The sequence below is a fragment of the Peromyscus maniculatus genome, chromosome X, assembly GCF_049852395.1.
Source record: "Peromyscus maniculatus bairdii isolate BWxNUB_F1_BW_parent chromosome X, HU_Pman_BW_mat_3.1, whole genome shotgun sequence".
NCBI lineage: Eukaryota > Metazoa > Chordata > Mammalia > Rodentia > Cricetidae > Peromyscus > Peromyscus maniculatus.
The window spans coordinates 50,651,507-50,670,026 of NC_134875.1; the positions used below are offsets into that span (position 1 = coordinate 50,651,507).

At 39.6% G+C, this 18,520-nt stretch overlaps 1 protein-coding gene across 4 annotated transcripts in view; it reads right to left on the bottom strand.

Moving 5' to 3' along the window:
• The window catches only part of Mid2 (midline 2), a 106,044-nt gene that overhangs the window by 67,871 nt on the left and 19,653 nt on the right, over nucleotides 1–18,520 (bottom strand). For 3 of the 4 annotated variants that reach the window (XM_006970308.4, XM_015992229.3, XM_015992218.3), the window contains exon 3: nucleotides 8,005–8,100. The exons of the other annotated variant lie outside the window; for it this stretch is intronic. In XM_006970308.4, coding sequence (XP_006970370.1) covers nucleotides 8,005–8,100 — 96 coding nt within the window. The remainder of the gene's footprint in view (nucleotides 1–8,004; nucleotides 8,101–18,520) is intronic. 4 annotated transcript variants of the gene reach the window in all.

Sequence of the window (18,520 nt, forward strand, 5' to 3'; positions counted from 1 at the left end):
ATTGCTTGAAAGTGGGAATATCACCTGCTCTATCACAAGGTTGTCTCAAACACCGAGAATGCAAACAAGAATTCCTCTAGCACAATGCCAAGAATAAATTATCCAAATATGATTCTCCTCCCAGTCCCTGCTAAGCATACCATGCCGCTGGACTTCTCTCTCAAGACAGAGCTAAAAAAGGATGTCTCAATGGCTGTATGTGCATGGTGGTTGTCATAATGGTTATTTTCATTTTAGGCCCAAGTAATTTTCCCTTTTGGTTGAGATGCTATAAGAAAAACGAGGTAAGAGAAGAGCTAGAGGTATTCAAGGGTACAAGCCAGGTTTGATAGGTCTTTAGCTAAATTACCACTGTTCTAAGAGAAAAATGAAGAATGAGGCAAACTGTGAAGATTTAAGCAAGCAGGAAGGGTCAAAATTAGGCAAATGTTCTAGTCATTTAGTGAATTCTGGGATTGTGATACTGAGTAATAGGAAACAGAGGAGGATAGTAAGCAAATGAGCAATGGGGCTACAATATGAGGCTTGTCATGTTGAAGGAGTATATTAGAACAGAATGAGAATGTATGCTCTATGGACCATCTTGGCTAAGAAGACGTGACCACACTTGAGATCTTACTTGTCCTAAAGATAAGGGAGTGGGGGAATAATATTAGTCTGAATTCATTTTATCCTTCAACCTCATCATGTATCTATACCCTCTAAATAGCCCTACTTCAACAGTTAACATGCTCAAAAATGTTATTTTACTTCAATATATCAGATTTTGTCACAAAGTAGTTTTGAAGAAGGATTGAATGCATTATGTGTCTGAAAAATTATAAAGTGTTTTCTTTTGTAGTATAAAAATAGGTTGTGCCCACACTTCAGATTGCACAATAGATTTAGATTCTCCATCTATATTAAATGTCAATTGCTATATACTTAATAAGATTGAATGTAATACTCTGAATTAGTCACTGCTGAATAGACCGACCAGGTCAGTATGCACTTATTTTCCATTGTTCGTGGAAACTATTTTCTCCACCTATAATTCCACAGTGGTTTCAAAATGGGTATTTCATTCTCACAAAGCACTGGTAGCCCTAAGTCCTTCTTGGGAGCTATCAAGTATGCTTTTCTTGCTCTTCCACCTTTTATAAAAATGCTCACTGAACATTTTCTCGAACAAACACTAAATCCCAAAGAACTCCCTGTCTTTATAAACTACTCAAACTGAAGGCATGTGTCCTTCTCTCCAAGTTTACTTAAGTATCAATGGAAAGAATCCTTTCGTTATTCTGCTAGAATGGCAGTGAACTTGAATCTACCAAATAAAAGTGGGTGGAAAAAGCTCACTGAGCACAAAATGTTAGTTTGTCACATTTGCAAAAGTTACTTGCATTTTATTAAAAGAGCCATGGGGCTGAGACAACCAGGTTTTAGGTGTTACAATTTTATTACCATTGTGTCCTTCCAAGGAAAGCTCTGGCATACATTTGCTGATCTTGAAATTGATTGTAAGTATTTTGGAATGATTGACCTTCTCCTGTGCCTCATGGATAGTAATAAATAATTCTGCAAGTCCTAAGGCCAAGGAGAGGACTCTCTAGAAGTAAGTGTGGCATCCTAAGGTGATTACTAATGTTGACAATTGCTCCTACCTACTTCTCTCCCTGCTCCACCTCTCTCTCTTCCCCTTCCATCTACTATCCATTATGGAGCTTTGGCCTTATACCAGGCTCAGACACGGGTGCTTTACATGAATTACCCTACCTTTCAAGGTATCAGTACAAACTGTGTAGATGATGAAACTGAGGCTAAGAGAAGCTATCTGTCCTAACATTATGCTGCTAGTGCAACTACAAATTATTCAGCTCCAAAGCTACCATAGCATACTGAAATCCAGAACCTACACAACCATTTCTAGAAGCAAGCTGTCAACATCAAGGCTTGGAACTGGGCAAGACAGTCCTGTGTGGAAGGGTGGCTGGATGCCATCAGGGAGGGAAGCGGAACATGTATGGTTGGAGGCAGTAGATCTAGTGATTCCTATTGTTATTACGCAGAGAAAGAACAAAAATAGCTAGAAGATTGCATATGTGCATGTGTCCAACTGTTCGGTATGTAAAAAAGATAATAACTACCCGCCCATTTCTTCCTTCATGGTCATGATCAAACTTCTTACAGCTTGCATTTCCTTATAATTTGCTCTCTCCTTGACCTCTCTAAATCTATCTTCCATCTTCTTTGCACATACCCTCCTCCCTCAAAGGCCAGTAGTATCTTCTTTGATGTCTCTGTAGCAGTGGACTCTGTCAAATCTTCCACATCACGAAGGCTTCTTCTTCCTTGACATTTTGAGTCTCTATTTCTGATGGCTTTCGTCCTCTTCTCTCTTGACATCCATATTCAGCCAGCAGCTGCTTACCAGGCATTTCCTATCTGACTTTCTAGTCCAAGCACACCAAACCACCAGTGTCCAAGAAGAACTCATGCTGTATTTCCTCATCTAGTTAAAAGCAATAGATGTGTTCATTCAGTCAAGGAAGAAATAAATCTGTGGATTATCCTGATACTCTCTTACACACACAGTCACCCATAGCATCACCAAGTAATATTAACTCTGCCTTCTAGAAATGTTTGGATTTTTTCCCTTCCTCCCTAACCTTATTGTCACTACCTCCAGAAGGCCCTTCATCCTTCCCTGTATCAAATGAGATCTCCAGATTCAAGGTAGTATGGTGATAGACTTTCCCTGTATCAGTAAAAATCTACGTAGTCTTTTTTTCTCTTCTTTGTGACCCATGACTCCTGCTCCATTTACCATCTCACAGTCTTGGCTATTTTTCTAAGCACAGATTTTTATCAAGCTAGTCCTCTGCTTAAAATCATCCCAGAGATCCTTATACTCCTTAGAATAAAGTTTAGACTGTATCTGCCCATGGTGTACAAAGCCCATCATTCTAAGCTATTTCTCCAGACTTGCTTCTTACAATGGTTCTAAAATCTTAGATTTGGTGGAATCAAAGTTCTTCTAGTCTCCTGAATATCTCTATGTCCATTGCCTCTTTATATTCCTGCATGCAGCCCCTTCAATCATTTATCTCATTTTTGTTGGCAAAAGTTTATTCACTTTCGCGATAACTCCACTTTCATTTCCATTCTGCATTCTTTTCTAAGTCCCCTGAGCGCATCTGGATGTTTCTTCCTTCGTGCCAGCCTGTCATCATGCATTTGTGCTCATTACAACAAGGGTTCCTTCACATTTGATTTGCCACTTTGTCTGACAGGTTTTCAGCCAATCTGCACATTCCTTGGAGGCAGGAACCATTTTCTATTTATTGTTATACACCAAGAGCATGGGGTACCACTCCCCAGCTCCCCCCCCAAAAGCTGACATTTGCACCTTCATTAATAGCTCTGTTGCCTACCTCTCCAGAGAGTTATTTTTCCTCCTTAAGCATTTAGCTAAAATGCATTTTCTCATTAAAAAAATTCCCCTGATTGGACTCACTTCACTGTAATTACTCATTCATTTTTATTATGTCCTCAGTGTGTGTGTTCAAATGGTTTAGATTCTATTCTTAATTCTAGCTCAACCACCTTATGTATTTAAGGATCACTGCTGAAATCATGATAGAAGAGCTTTTAAAAAATAATTTCCTTTAAAATATCCATTTTCTTTCCACTCAGAGAAATGGTTAGGCTCCTGTTAAACACACTCATGCCCATCCTAAACCAAGTACCCATGTGACAGGAACAGAGATGAAGACTATAAAGCCACCTAAACTTTCAAGACCGAAGAGAAAGATTTCCAAAAGCAATTGGAACTACAAACTGGTAAGAGACATAAAGCTTAAATTCCTCAATGCAAAGGAAGCAACCCTCACCGCACCCAAAGGCTTTCTTTCCATTTTCTTTGTCTCTTTCTTGTCTGGACACTGCAGTGCTGCGCAGCCCCATGAAAGGCTTGAGAGGAGCCAGATGATATCAGAGCCTCTGAGGTGGATTAGCCCTTGTGTTATGTAGTTTGGGAAAGGTGTAAAAGAGAGAGGCACACAAAATATTCAGGAAAGTGCTGTTTGTTTATTTGTTTGTTTAATGTGCTGGGGGGGGGCGTCTAACAGCTCAGAATGAAATAAACAAAGGGAGATGGAATGTGCTACCTTCCTTTGTACTTCCTTGGCTACAGGCTGCTCTTCTTTTCCTGCTACAGGCTGTGCTTTCCCTAACCAGACTGTAAGTTCCTGGGGATCATTAGCCATGTGTTTCTTTTGAATTCCCTAAACCTTTCAGCACACTGAGTACATAGTGCATGCTCAAGAAACACTGTTGACGCACTGAGTACTACGTAGTTAACTATTTTTCTTCCCTGGCAAATTTTCAGGAATGCCTATTATTCACAAAACTGTGGCGTCTTGGAAGTCAAAAGGAAGCAACCATCTGTTGGTATACATTTTCCCTTAGCTATGCGTTATACAGAGATTTCCTTTGGAAAAATAAACAAAGGATGCTTGATGAGCCAGGACAAAGAACTAAATATAGAGTTCAAGTGGCCAGAGTATCAAGGTCAAAGCATGCCCTTCCTTAACCAGATTAAAGGAGAGCTATGGGCCTGCATCTACCTCCCCCTTTCCCGTGTTCTCCAGCCCTAAATGAAAGTATTTCCAACCACCTATTTTTGGGGATTCTGAAAGCTGAGCCTCAAGCATAAGCTACATACAATTCAGTTAATAAATCTGTGGTGATGTTAATCTCTGTCTCTGTAATAATAGGAAGAGTCCAGCTTTGTTTACTTTCTGAGGAGAATAGGGAAGAGAGAGAAACTAGAATGGGAAGGCAGTATTTATGGACTCTTTATGAAAAGTCAATCTGTGACAAAAACACTCGCAAACAATAAGGAAGGGGAACAGGTTTGGCAGGGATAGAACCTATTCCTGTTCTTGCCAAATTGTTGTAGCTGGCATCCTCGACCACCGCCCATGTGAAGTGCTTGAATTACACTGTGAATATAGTAGTCATTCTCTACAGACAAATCTAGATGAGATAAAATGGCGGGGGGGGGGGGGGGAATCCAGACACCATTCAGTGTCTGGCTCTCATAATTAGCATTATCTTACTATTTATTTCACTGTATAAAGTACTTACAAGTATTTTTGAAATCTCAAGTCCCTTCTTTAACTGCATTATTAATCCTGGGGCTTGTCCTGAAGCCTTTTGGACATACAGGCTCTGTGTTGAATGAGTATAATAGGTAGTCTGGATGCACCCTATTATTAAAGGGGAAGGTAAGGGCATCTCTCTAAGCTTTCAGAAGGGATGATGTCATAAAGAAAAGCCATGGACTTCCATAAACCATCCTGGAGGGGCCCTGTCCAGGACAGGCTCTTTAAAAATTATGAATTCTTGGAGAATTTTATACAATGTGTTTTAATCACACTCACCTACGAACCTTTCCCCTAACTCCTACTGGAGTCACTGTCCCTTCCTTAGCACTCCTCCCGACTTCATTCAGGACAGAATCCTGAACTGAACAGACTAGACATCATTAGCTCCTAAACTATAGACTCGGGTTGAACACTATTGTATTGTCTCCCTGTTCTTTGTCGGATCCCAGCTAGTGTTTTCATTCCATCATCTATAGTCCCTGTACAGGTGTAACCACATCAGAGTGGATTTGGACAGTGTGTAAGCCACTGTGTGTATAGATAGTATGCCTAAGCTATTTTCCTGTACCTAGCATGATGCCATACATAAAAAGGTAGTAGCAAAAGCTGATCTTTTGTGTAGCCAGAACAGGCAGTGGTTCACATAATGGGATTTAACAAGCATCCCTAAGGGTGCTATTTAAATTGCTGCTTTGCTGGATCACCATGGGATTCTCTCTTACTTTACTTACACATGGTAGTGCTAGCACGATTTACTTAAGATACGGGTTAACTTCTGAATGTTAACTTCAGAAAGCTACTTTCTAACTCTCACTTCTTGGGCTATGATGTTGCTCCATGGTATAATACTTGCCTAGCATTTGCCCCAGCAACCAAAGAAAGAAAAATCACCTGTTATCCAAAGGCCAGAGTGCATCCTCCCCTACTAACACAATGATGAATTATTTTATGAGGCCTGCTGATACCACTTCAAAAGAGCAGAGCAAATAATAAAAAGAACTGGTTTCCAGAATGGCCTGTGAAAGGTTGGAAGAATGCAATGCTTAGGTGACGCTGGCCAGAATGATACATTTCCCAGGTATAAGGAAAAGAGATTTTAGAGAGATTCTAACATGAAAGAGAAATGGGATAAACTGCAACTTTGCTTTTTTTCCCTATTATTTTCTCTATACTTAGTAGTCATTTGATTAGAATGAATACAAGGATAGTTTTATTTTTAACCATATTTTATTCACTCTTATCTATTACTCCCCTGTTAATCATGCAAATTCTACTGAGGGATACCGTATCCAATTTTCTGCTTACAATATTCTCTTATCCCCTCAACACTATAGATTTCTTACACTATAATCTGACAGCATAATCAGAAGCTTTGATAAAATGAAACACAGAGGGATTTTGATTGGTTGAAAACTACTCAGAAATAATAACTTTCTACTCTGTTTCCTCCTTCTTGGAAAGAACGAAATAGTAGAGGAAAAGAACAAAATAAAGAAAGTAACCATTGACAGAGCCATGACTTGCGAAATCTGGCAGCCAAAAAGCACGGTGTCACTTTGTCGTCACATTTTACAAGTTAGAACACTGAAACAGAGATCCTAACTGACTCACCCTCATGTTAGCAATTAGTTCATAGAATAGGAAAGTCTGGAATCCAGTTTTCCAACACTCCAATGTGCCTTTTCATTCTTTATGCTTCTCCCTATACCCACAGCATCCCATTACAGTTTCACATGTGAGTTTAACCAGTACCCATGGACTCTATATAGATCAGTGCCCAGCAGGGATTATATTACTAGTATATGTTCATCATTTAAGTATGTTCACTGTAGTAAAAGAAACCAAAAACTTTAAGAAGACCAATCAGTTGGGAATGTGGAATTACTTATGCGTAAGGATTCATTGCCTTAGGAGATATTCTTCAGTCTTAAACAGGAACCCCAAACCAGGATCATGATTAAATTATTTCATCATTTAAAACAAAACAAACTTGATCTCTTACACTTATCTGTCATACAAGTAAGATTAAGAGTGGATAAGACTCTATATAGAATCAGAAAAAAATTTACCCAATCACTGCCCATGAGAAATCCTATATTTTATTGACCTGCATTTAGACTTTAAGTATTATTATCAGTTATTCCATAAACACACACAAAATGATATATATGGAATTTCATACATGCTTTTAAGAGAAAGAGGAAAGAATAACACCTTTCTTTTATTCTGCCCTGCCAAGGAGCACTGAACTTCCCTTCTAAGCTCTTTTAACATTCAATGTTGGCAATATTTTTACATTTGTACAGCAGTTCATAATTCACAGACAATTTAATCATAGATATTATTTGTTGATTACAAAAAGACTAGGTAGAGGGAATCAAAACTAAGTGAGAAGATGATGAGTGAGGGCATAGCTAAGACCAGGGCTGTGGGATAAAGGGAGAATGAGCTAGGAAGGGAGGAAGCAATGATAATCAGAAAGAATGCTATACTGAATAAGTATCACCCTACCCTGAGGATTCATGATTCCCAAATTGTCCAGCAATGACTTTACAAGTGATGACATCCATTTTGATGAAGGATCATTTCCTATATGATTCCCATACCACCGACTGTTTGAAAAGAAGGGAGTTCCTCTTCATCTGTTGTTACCCACAACCCATTTAACTAATTTTAAAAATCATCCATATCTGTGACCTTTATTAGAACAAAATTCCTAAAGGCATGAGATCATCTACACTACCATTCAGTCCTTCACCCCATGGCTGTGCTACAGTCTGGCAAAATCAAAGTCCCTCCAAAGACCATCTAATTTAGATCCAATAAAAGAATTGCAAATATTACTGTTACATACCTCGACCTGCTGGCAGATCTGTATTAGTTTGGCCATTTGATTTTCTAGTTCGCTGTTGCGTTTAACCAGGTTGGTGAGGTTCATCTCCAGAGTTTGCTGCCATCACAGAGGGTATGAGGTCAGTGGGAAACAGGAGAAAGGGGGAAAAAAGAAAAATGAACTTGAGAATCAATGTAATATGGAAATCAATCAGTCAAAAGACAGAGCTTTCTCCCTCTTTTGTGTGTGGGGGGGGGTGTCACAAAGGTGAGACAGAGCCTCACTCTATACCCCATATTGGCTTCACACTTAAAGCAATCCCCTGCCTCAGCCCACGAAGTCCCAGGATTATAGATATATGCTCCTCCATGGATACAGAACCAGGGGCCTCACACATGCTAAGCAAGTGCTGTACTACTGAGTCATACCACCAGCTCAGTAGATTCATATTTCACAGATTTACCATGTCTGCTACAGACCAAGAATTGTAAATCTGCCCCATTGAGGAAGAGGTAGCATCCATTACTTTGCAGGCTAATGTAGGAATTTACTGACATTAAGGCAATCTAAACTTTTTGTAATTTTATATTATCTTTAACTTTTCAATCATTTCCTAGTCCTCTCCTTTTGCTCTCAAATCAAGTCCAGCAACACAAGAGAAATAAGGTGGTAATTTTTTTATGCTTTTTATGCTTAAGTAGACTAAGAAAACTACAATTTGTATGTGTGTATGTGCATGGGACATGAGTGCTTGTGTGGGTGCACATGTATGCAAGTGCATATACATGTGTGTGTACACACTTGTGGAAACCATGGGCCAACTTTGAATTTTGTTCATCAGGAGCCATCCACCTTGCATTTTAAAAAAGGACACTCATTTATTTACCTGGTGCTTACCAATTGGGCTAGGCTGGCTAGCCAGTGAGCCCCAGAAATCTGCTTGTCTCTGCCTCTCCAGCACTGGGGTTACAAGTTCACACCACCACACTCAGCTTTTCTATATGGGTTCTGATGATCAAAGCATAGCAAGCAGCTTACCAACTGAATTGTTTCCCCAGCCCCATAATTTATTGAATGAATGCTTCTTGCCAGACAATTTCATATGTATCAGAACTATAACAATTTCACAAAGAAGGATATGCTAGCATCTTCATGAGGAGGAAGTGAGTGACAGAGTGAGGGTAAAGTGCTTTGTAGCTATAAAACAAATATGTAGCAAAGCTAGGACTGAAACCTGGATTCCTAATTAATCCACAGTTTTGGATCAATATTCTATAATGCTTTGCATTTTTATTTATAACATTATATACTTATTAGTAGGCCTCTTCATGAAAAAAAAATATATTGTACCTTGAATGTGATATTCACCTAAATCAAACTTTATATTGCAGTTTTCCTTCCACAAAACACAAAGAGTTTCAAACACAAAGCCTGATTCTATCTGGAAAATGTCTACTATTTACCATCACTTACTGGTACACAGCTCCTTTTAGGTTCACATAAGAATCACTTTGCAGATATTTTGAACATAACATAGTTGTACCAGTACTTAGAACTCTAACGTATTTCCAGTTGAACAAGCTACTCTCTCCCATTCCTTCAGTGAAAAATAAATAAATAAAATATTATGTCTCTCTATATTGATCATAGACATTCATTCTTCCCTATCTCCAGATATTAGTTTTGATAGCTGCTTCTCCTCCAGAACTGGTGTCAGTATATACTGCTCTCTTATCCACCTTCTCAATACTACCAAATCTGTCCCAAACATAATACCCCAGTACCTTGATCCTTATTCTGGTAGTATTCTTTCCCTGGGTCATGCTCATTGTTTCATTGCTGTCTCCATGGCTGCTATGGTTTATAGCTGTTCAATGTTCATGCTATTGAAAGAGAGGATGGGAAGGACACTGAGGAGTAAAGGGATGTAGACAAAGAGAGGGATCTCATGTTCTTGAATCTTTTACTGTCTAGGAAGTAACTGTGGCTCCTTAACAGCCTTGGCATTGTTTTATGAATGTGTCAAAAAGAATATATTCATATAAATGTATGTATAGCAACGCTGGTTAATCTGATTTCACTTTTTCTTAAATGGAATTTTGAAGACCAGCTTAACTCTTGTTTCCCTTCATGTCTTTGTGTTGTTGTTGTTGTTGTGTAGCTTTGCAGCCTTTCCTGGAACTCATTCTGTAGACCAGGCTGGCCTTGAACTCAGAGAGATCCACCTGCCTCTGCCTCCTGAATGAGGGATTAAAGGCATGCACCACCAGTGCCTGGCTCCCTTCATGTCTTACTGTGATGGTTGAAATGTGAAATATTTTCCATACACTCGAGTATTTGAACACTTTGGCACTGTTTATTGAGGTTATAGGAGGTGCAGCCTTGCTGGAAGAAGTGTATTATTGGGGGTGGGCTTTGAAAATCCATAGCCTTGCCCCATTTTCAGTTCACTCTCTTTGCTTCTTGCTAACAGATGAAGGAGTGATATCTCAGCTTCCTAGTCCCATCCTCATGCCTGCTCTTGATGTCATGGTTCCTCATGGTGATGGACTCTTGTCCCTGTGGAACCTTAAACCAAAAGAAACTCTTCCTTGTATTCATTGGTTTGGGTCTCGGTATTTTATCACAGCAACAGAAAAGTCACTAGTACACAGATCTTTCTTGGTTTCCCTAGCTTCAGTTCCATGGAAGTAACCCATGTCACCTCTGCTTTATTTCATTTATTTCTGGAGGTGTTTCTCTCAGCTTTCTTTAATTCTGCTATCATTTAAATCTTTGTTCTCAGTAGAAAGGAGTGGGGGAAAAGGACAAGGGAACGGCAGCAATCACTGAATTAGGCATAATCACTAAACTAAATAGATGTCAAAGGGAAAAAGAAGAAATGACAGTTCAGAGATTTGCCATAACAAAAACATGTGAGTAGCTCGTGTGCTCAGGGTGCAGTAACGGATCTTGAAGGATAAGCAGGAATTTAACAGATTTAACAGACAGGGATAGTGGAAGGCAGAGTGTTCCAGGCACGAGGAATAAGATGATCAAAAATAAAGATAAAGCAGCCAAGAGTGGTGGCACACACCCGTAGTCCCAGCTACTGGGACAGCTGAGGCAGGAAGACGACTTGAGCCTAGGAGTTTGAACTGTTGTTTAGTTACTTTGTACTGAACAATGTAGTAAGCTCCTTTTTTCAAGAAAAAAACAAATATTGTTCCTATTCAGGGACCAATCAAGAGTTTAGTTTGACTAGAACACAGGGTATAAGGATGAAAATGGAGATCAAAGCCCTGTTTGGCTGGGTGTGGTTGTACACACCGTTAATCCAAGCACTTGGGAAACAAAGACATGCAAATCTCTGTGTGTTCCAGGCTAGTCAGGACTATAGAACAAGTTTCAGGGCAACCAATGCTTCATAATGAGAGCCCATCTGGGGGGAAAAAGCCCTGTTTTGAGAGTCTTGAATGTACAAATGGTTTTGTACCTATTTGTTTTCTTATTGGGGTTTATGAAGGGCTGTTGAATAAGGAAATGACATAATCACAGCTACATTTAGGGTATTAACCTAGCAGCAATAAGGGGAAGAGAGCAAAACAGGAAAGCCTGGGAGGCAGGGACACTGGTTGTGAAGATACTGTAACATTCAAGGCAGTTGCAAATGCAGGTCTGGGCCAAACTCAGAGGATAATCAGGAGAAACATGGTAATCTTTCAGGAAAAGATTCATCACTGTCAAATATGCAAAGACCAAGAGAAATGTGAAAATTTAGTTTTTTAAAGGTGAGGGGTGGGCTAGATTGGATAATCATAGGTCACAAGTAACCTTTGTAAAAGGAGTTTCAGTAGGGTTTTGGAAGTAGCCACTAAAGCATACAGGGTTAGAGTGCATCAGAAGGTGGCAAGCCTAGACTCCTCTCCAAAAGTTTGACCGTAAAGTGAACAGAATAGATCTCAGTTTGATCAAAGGGTCTAGTGTAAATTAGAGAGGGGAAAAATTACTAATGGAGCCAATCAGTCAAAAATTTCCTCCCGAAGAGTAGTCCACATTCCCAGATCAATGGAAATCCCGAGTATCAAAAATCATTATATCGACCTATTTGATAAATGGTCCATTGACTGATAGACCTAGAGAAGAAAAACGATTTAAATTCTGTGTTTCCCACTGCAATGTGTTTCCATGTGATTCCACTGGGAGAATTTTTTTTTTAACAAGTACATGAGACCTGTTGTAACATTGGCCTTGAAATTGATATATCATAAATAATTCATACTGCAGAGCAGGATTAAGATCCCCTGCTGTGCGCTCCTCATTTATGGCCCTGAACTGAGAGTTGTGGCTTGTATAAAGCTACGGAAAACAAAAATTAGGACTGAACACATAATTTAGGGTCTGGTTAGACTACAGGCCTTGGGTTACCATTACGAAATGATGGCAAATAGTTAGTTTGCTCGGGCCCCCTAGCAATTTGCAGAATGCCAGTCCATTTTAACAACACAGTTCTAGAACTGACAAGATGACTCTAATTTCAACCTTGCTTCATTAATATGAAAAATGCTTTGAAAAATAAATCTTTGGCTAATGAAAACACCATCTGTTGATGGCTTTTTGCCACTGTTTTCTTACATTATGAGACGTAATTTGGGGGAAAACATTGAACATTTACTTACTTCCTATTCATTTGTAAGGAATTAAAGCCTCCTTTCAAATTGGAATTGATTCTCAATAATGAACATATTCAAAAGAAAGCAGTGAACTGAAGCAATTATGCGGTCTATATCCTCACCCTTTCCAAAATGCCCAGCACTCACAAATCATTTAGAACTAAAATTTCTGGGCCACTCTAGGTTTGAATGACTTGGATTGATTTGGCCATGTAATGATCTTGTCTATACCATGTCTGAGTAAACAAAGTTGATTTGTGTGTGTGTTTGTGTGTGCATAGACACAAAATCTTTTTATGTCAAAATAAACATGTCTCTTTGTTATTGTGATTCAGTTTTGAAGAATCACTTTGTTTTGCTCCTTTCTATGTATTCCATTTAATGACTGGGCTAGGTTCCCTCTGTCCAAGCCCAGTTAGTACAACTTTCTCAAAACAGTTGAACCATGACATCAAGAGAGCCAAAGTGGCAGGGGAGATTGGAATGGAGATATCTGCTGGGAGGAAACAGAGACAGGAGGTTGGCAGAGAAAGCAGGATGAAGTTCCCATTTCCTGCAGCAGGAGGTTACCTCTGAGTCTTTCTGCATTTCCCTTTTTGTGAGGGTGAGCAGCCATTTTAGCTTATGAAACTCTGAGACCCTCTTCACCTTCTAATGACTACATTCTAGCTCTCACAAAATTGTACATGTGTCTAAACAACGCAAGAAGAAGGGAAGACTTGGCTGGCTTCCATAATTGAGATTGTAAGAGGCCTGTGTTACCTAAATTGGTAGTCTACACTGATTCCATTTTCACCCTAATTCCATTTCGTTTGTGTTGTATAGCCTTGGCCTCTTTGTGCTCTGTAGTTTCCTTTCCTAAAGAACATGATTTTCTACCCAGGAGGCCAGGCACAGGCCACTCTTCTTTCAGACAGCATCCCATTTTTCAAAATGCCCTCTCTGACTCACCTAAATAATCACTGCTTTTTTTAAAAAAATTCTCACTTCCTTAGATACAGGTTACTTAAGGTAACATTCTTCTTTCTTATTGACTCCCTCAATAAATTTAGTCATATGTTAAAAAAAAAACAGCTCTTCATTAAAGGGCCCTACTCTCCATTTGCCATGCTCCATTCCATGGAGGCATATGTAAGTCACACACATATGTGCACTTATACACACTTACCTGATACAGTCATAAGACCTGGAAAAGGGTCCAGATTTTTTGTTTGTTCTGTTAAGACATCTAGTATTGCCATCAAAGGCCTGTATTCTATCTGGCTTTCCAAAATATACAGGAAGAATGTTGTCTAAACCTAGGCAACATCAGAACTTTGGGGTTTTGATATGGGAATTGAACCTTGGGGCAGGGGGTGGGAGCAAGAAAGAAAAATCAATCCCAAAGTTAAGCTATTAAAGATGAAGGCAACTTCCATGGATCCCCATGTCATGTAATTCAGTTGTGGAAAGCAAGAAAAGGATGTGAATAGAGATCAGGGTAAGAAACATGGGGTAGATGAGGAACAAGGACCAGACAAAAATTATCAGCATCAGCATCATCTGAGGTCTAGGGATATAACTCAGTGGTACAGCACTTGCTTAACATGTATAAGGCCCTATGTTCAAACCTCAGTGTGGTGGGAGGAAACCAATTTACAAAATAATCCATCATCACAGAACTCAAGAGGCTAAGGCAGGAAGATCATCCATGAGTTCTAGCCAACAGAGTGAAAACTTGTCTCCACAAGCAAAACAAATATCTGAGTCAGTATTATGATGCCCATTCTTCAGCATTTTTTTCCTTTTCTCTTTTTTCTTTCTTTTCTTTTCTTTTTTCTTTCCTTTTTTTTTCTCATCCTATCCATACATGGACATTACCTGTTCTTCCAAAAACCAAAAGCCAGAATCTTAGTATGTTTTTCAGGTCATGTTCTACCTTTTTCTTCTCCCCACCCCCCAAATTTTTGTCTTAGAAATACTTACTTCGCTTTTGCTTCAGTCTGTCACTTTATATATCAATTACATATGCCCTTTCAACAACAGAACACACCATCTGGTCGACAAACTGAAGCCCACACCCTTATGCCAGAGTTTATTCTTTCCCCCAACATTTATTTGCTGTTGTATAGACACAAGCTATGTCCTACAATGAGATGCAGATGATGTACTAGATGTGTATCACACGGGCCAACTCTACTTAAAGTTTGTTAGAAAATGGCCAGACTCTCAAGCCAGGTGAAATGCATTGTCACCCCCTACTTTTATTCAGATGTCTCTACAAACACTGAGCACAGACTCACACCACCACTTCTGTCATGACCAGGAATGTTACTTGAACCATTCTGCATGCTTCCCTTCCTCTTTGGATGCATAATATTTAGCCTAAATAGGTAAATTTTACTTAGACCTTCTAAAAATCTAAATATAGCACTTATTTTGATAACACTCATAATAGTGAATAAAAGCCAACTCTACTCTCGTAGAAGCCTCAGAATCCCATTCTACCTGCACTGCCCCTCATCACTGCCAATCTTTTGGCTACAATCTTTTCTTTCTCTTTCATCTGTTCTTCCTTCATATATAATTTCTGAACATGAGTGTACTGTGAGAGTCAACCCTTGACCCCCTCTCAGCTTGCTTTTTCATGGTTGTACCTCCATTCTGAAGCCAATTAAATCTACTCCTCTAGCCATGATTTCTCAGCCACTGGAAAAACTTGAATTTCAATTTCTTCTAGAATCCCTGCCCTTTCAGGTCTTATAACATAAGATGTTTGAACACATGCTGTTATCTTAACTAGAACATCTTCATTCCGTCACTTTGCCCCCACTCCCCAATAAGGAGGTCCAAAATCTACCCAAAGTCTCGCCTAATGTCCCTCTGAGGCTCTCATAACTTCTCATGCTTGCACTGTCTTAAAACTGTGTTCTTAATCGTCTGTCTCTCCTCAGTACACCAGGGCTGAGATTAAGCTGTATTTATCACTGTAACATCAACACCTTTTCTGGTGCCTGGCACCTAATAGGTGGACAGCAAATATTTGATGAGTGAATGTTGAATTACATGTTGCCTCTTCCTAACTCCTTTACTTCTGTCTTCAGTGCCTCCATTTTTTAAGACATTCCCAACTCAAACATCCTTCTTTAACTCTCTCCACCATCTAAAACCACTGTAGTCATTCATTCATCAAGCCCTTTCAGGTCTTTCCAGTTTGACCCTTCTTTGATCACAAATCCCTCTCCAATTGCCAGTTCTGAACCTGATGACATCTTTTCCCTGACCTAAACTCTGGGCTTCAGAGTATCCTATGCAAATTTCCATCATGCTACCAATCAAACTGAATTGGATTTTTCAATTACTGTGTCTGTCTTCCCTGCTAAGCTCAAAGCCCCACTGTAGCAAAGACTGTGCCTTATTTCTTGTAACTCCTGCTCCTGCCACGATGCCCAAAATTTTCAATAAACAAAGTAAGTGGTCATTGTCTCTTAAGTGAATGAAGGATTCTCAATCCCAAATCCCTGATGCTACAGTTTGTTAATGGCTCTTCTATCGTCAGGTGAGACAAAGAACAAAGGTGTGATCTCATTACATCAAGTGTTCATGAACTTAAGAGACATTACCATAGTTTCATCCTCAAACATCACTCCTTTAACTTCAGTAATTCTTGTTTCCTTAATCTCTCCTTACATGTTTTGTGTTTATGTAATCGGTTCCTTTGACCAATAGTAACAGACAAGATTCTCATCAACCCGAGAGTAATTGGAATCATCCATCATCTTTGGAAGTATTCTCAAAATAGTGATTTAGCTCAGACACTGGTGACTAAAAGACCTGGGACAAAACGATCTCAAAACAGAAAGGTGAGAGCACAAATAATTGGAGTTTCTAGTTGCTAAACTTGCTCTTAAAGCAGAGGGACAACAGAAAATATTTTCCAGCACAGGGTCCCATTAATACTACATGAGTGCAGAGGCAGAGAAATCGATGAAATCTTGGAAGGAAAAAAACAAGGATTCAGATGAGCCTTAGAAAGCCGTTTTAGTAGAGATGAAATTAAAATACACTTACTCAAACACCCACATAGGCCATTTGCAGAGTTATTCTGATTTTCTTGTTTTGTTTTAGAATCATGTTCTGTTTTCCTATTTTTGAGAACAGTCTTGCTATGTAGTCCTGGCTGGTCCAGAACTCACTATATAGATCAGGCAGACCTCAAACATTCAGTGACCCTCCCACCTGCTCCTCCCAAGTGCTGAAATTACAGGCATGTGCTAACATGCCCTTGCCTGTTTGTTTTTCTGTGGTTTTTTTTTTTTTGAGACACATTCTCATGTAGTCTATGGTGTAGTCAAAGTCACTATGAGCCAAGAATGACCTTAAACTCCTGATCCTCCTTCCTCTGCCTCCCAAGTACTAAGATTGTAGGCATTCAACACCACACCTGGTTCTGGATTTATACATACATATGATGGGGGAGAAGTCTTGAACAGTTAAGAGACTAGAGAGAAGCCAGCTTTACAAGCAATAGTAACTTTATGAACTTGAGTTGAAGGCTGAAGACAGGGCTAGCCAAAGAACCCCTTGACAGGTATTAGCCTTCCTATCCACACACATCATTCCAATCATCACCACACCTCAGAGAACACAAATCCCAACTCAGTTTTTTCTTTTTGCTTTAAGTTTGGTAGCAAATGTATCAAATTGAGTGCTGTTTTTCTTGTTATTTTTAGCTATTGTGATTCTAGACCCAAGTGAGCAAGATATAGAAACAAGTTTTTCCTCTACCTTCATCTATGATAACCCACCCTGGCCTCTACTGAAGAGTTTTTTAATTGAGCATAGATGTCTAGCTCATTTATTAGAGTTACCCCTAGACTTAGGATACATCCTTTAGAGAATCCACCTAAGGTGTCTACAGAAAGTTTGTCTTATACTCATGATTCCCACCTGCCCAGCTTACCAGTAGATATCATAGACAATCTCTCTAGTGCTGTGGGATGGTCTATATGTCAAATTGCTCTGATTGGTCAATAAATAAAACACTGATTGGCCAGTGGCCAGGCAGGAAGTAGGTGGGACAAGGAGAGAGGAGAATTCTGGGAAGCAGAAGGCTGAGGCAGAGAGACACTGCCAGCCGCCACCATGACCAGGAGCATGTGAAGACGCTGGTAAGCCACCAGCCACGTAGCAAGGTATAGATTTATGGAAATGGATTAATTTAAGCTATAAGAACAGTTAGCAAGAAGCCTGTCACGGTCATACAGTTTGTATGCAATATAAGTCTCTGTGTTTACATGGTTGGGTCTGAGCGGCTGTGGGACTGGCGGGTGACAAAGATTTGTCCTGACTGTGGGCAAGGCAGGAAAACTCTAGCTACACTCTAGTCACATACAGTGACACATATTTATAGACACACTGATATATCATAGATTCTTCAGAGAATCTGCCTAAGGTGTCTACAGAAAGTGTGTCTTATATACATGATACCCACCTGCCCAACTTACCAGAAGGCATTCTTTCAGCTTCACATACAGTGACACATATTTATAGACACACTGGTACAATGCCACAGAGCCATTCTCAGTCACCAATTCATGCAAGAATGCACACACTCACAGATGATGATGCATACATATTTATGCAAATATACCCTCTCCCCAACCCAGTCTCTCATAAAGATATGTATCTTCTCATGTTTATATTCATACTCATATTGGTTCAGCTATAATCAAATGCTCACTGGTACATAGTTGTGAGGGTATCTGTCTTAGCCAATAGAAGTGGGTGTCAAGTGGGTGCACAAACAATTGACAGGGGTAAGGTGGTGGAATGAGAATAGGTGAGAGGATGACAGAGTGTCTGAGTAGGAAAAAGGACAGTAATCAAGGTGACAAGATTCTAGA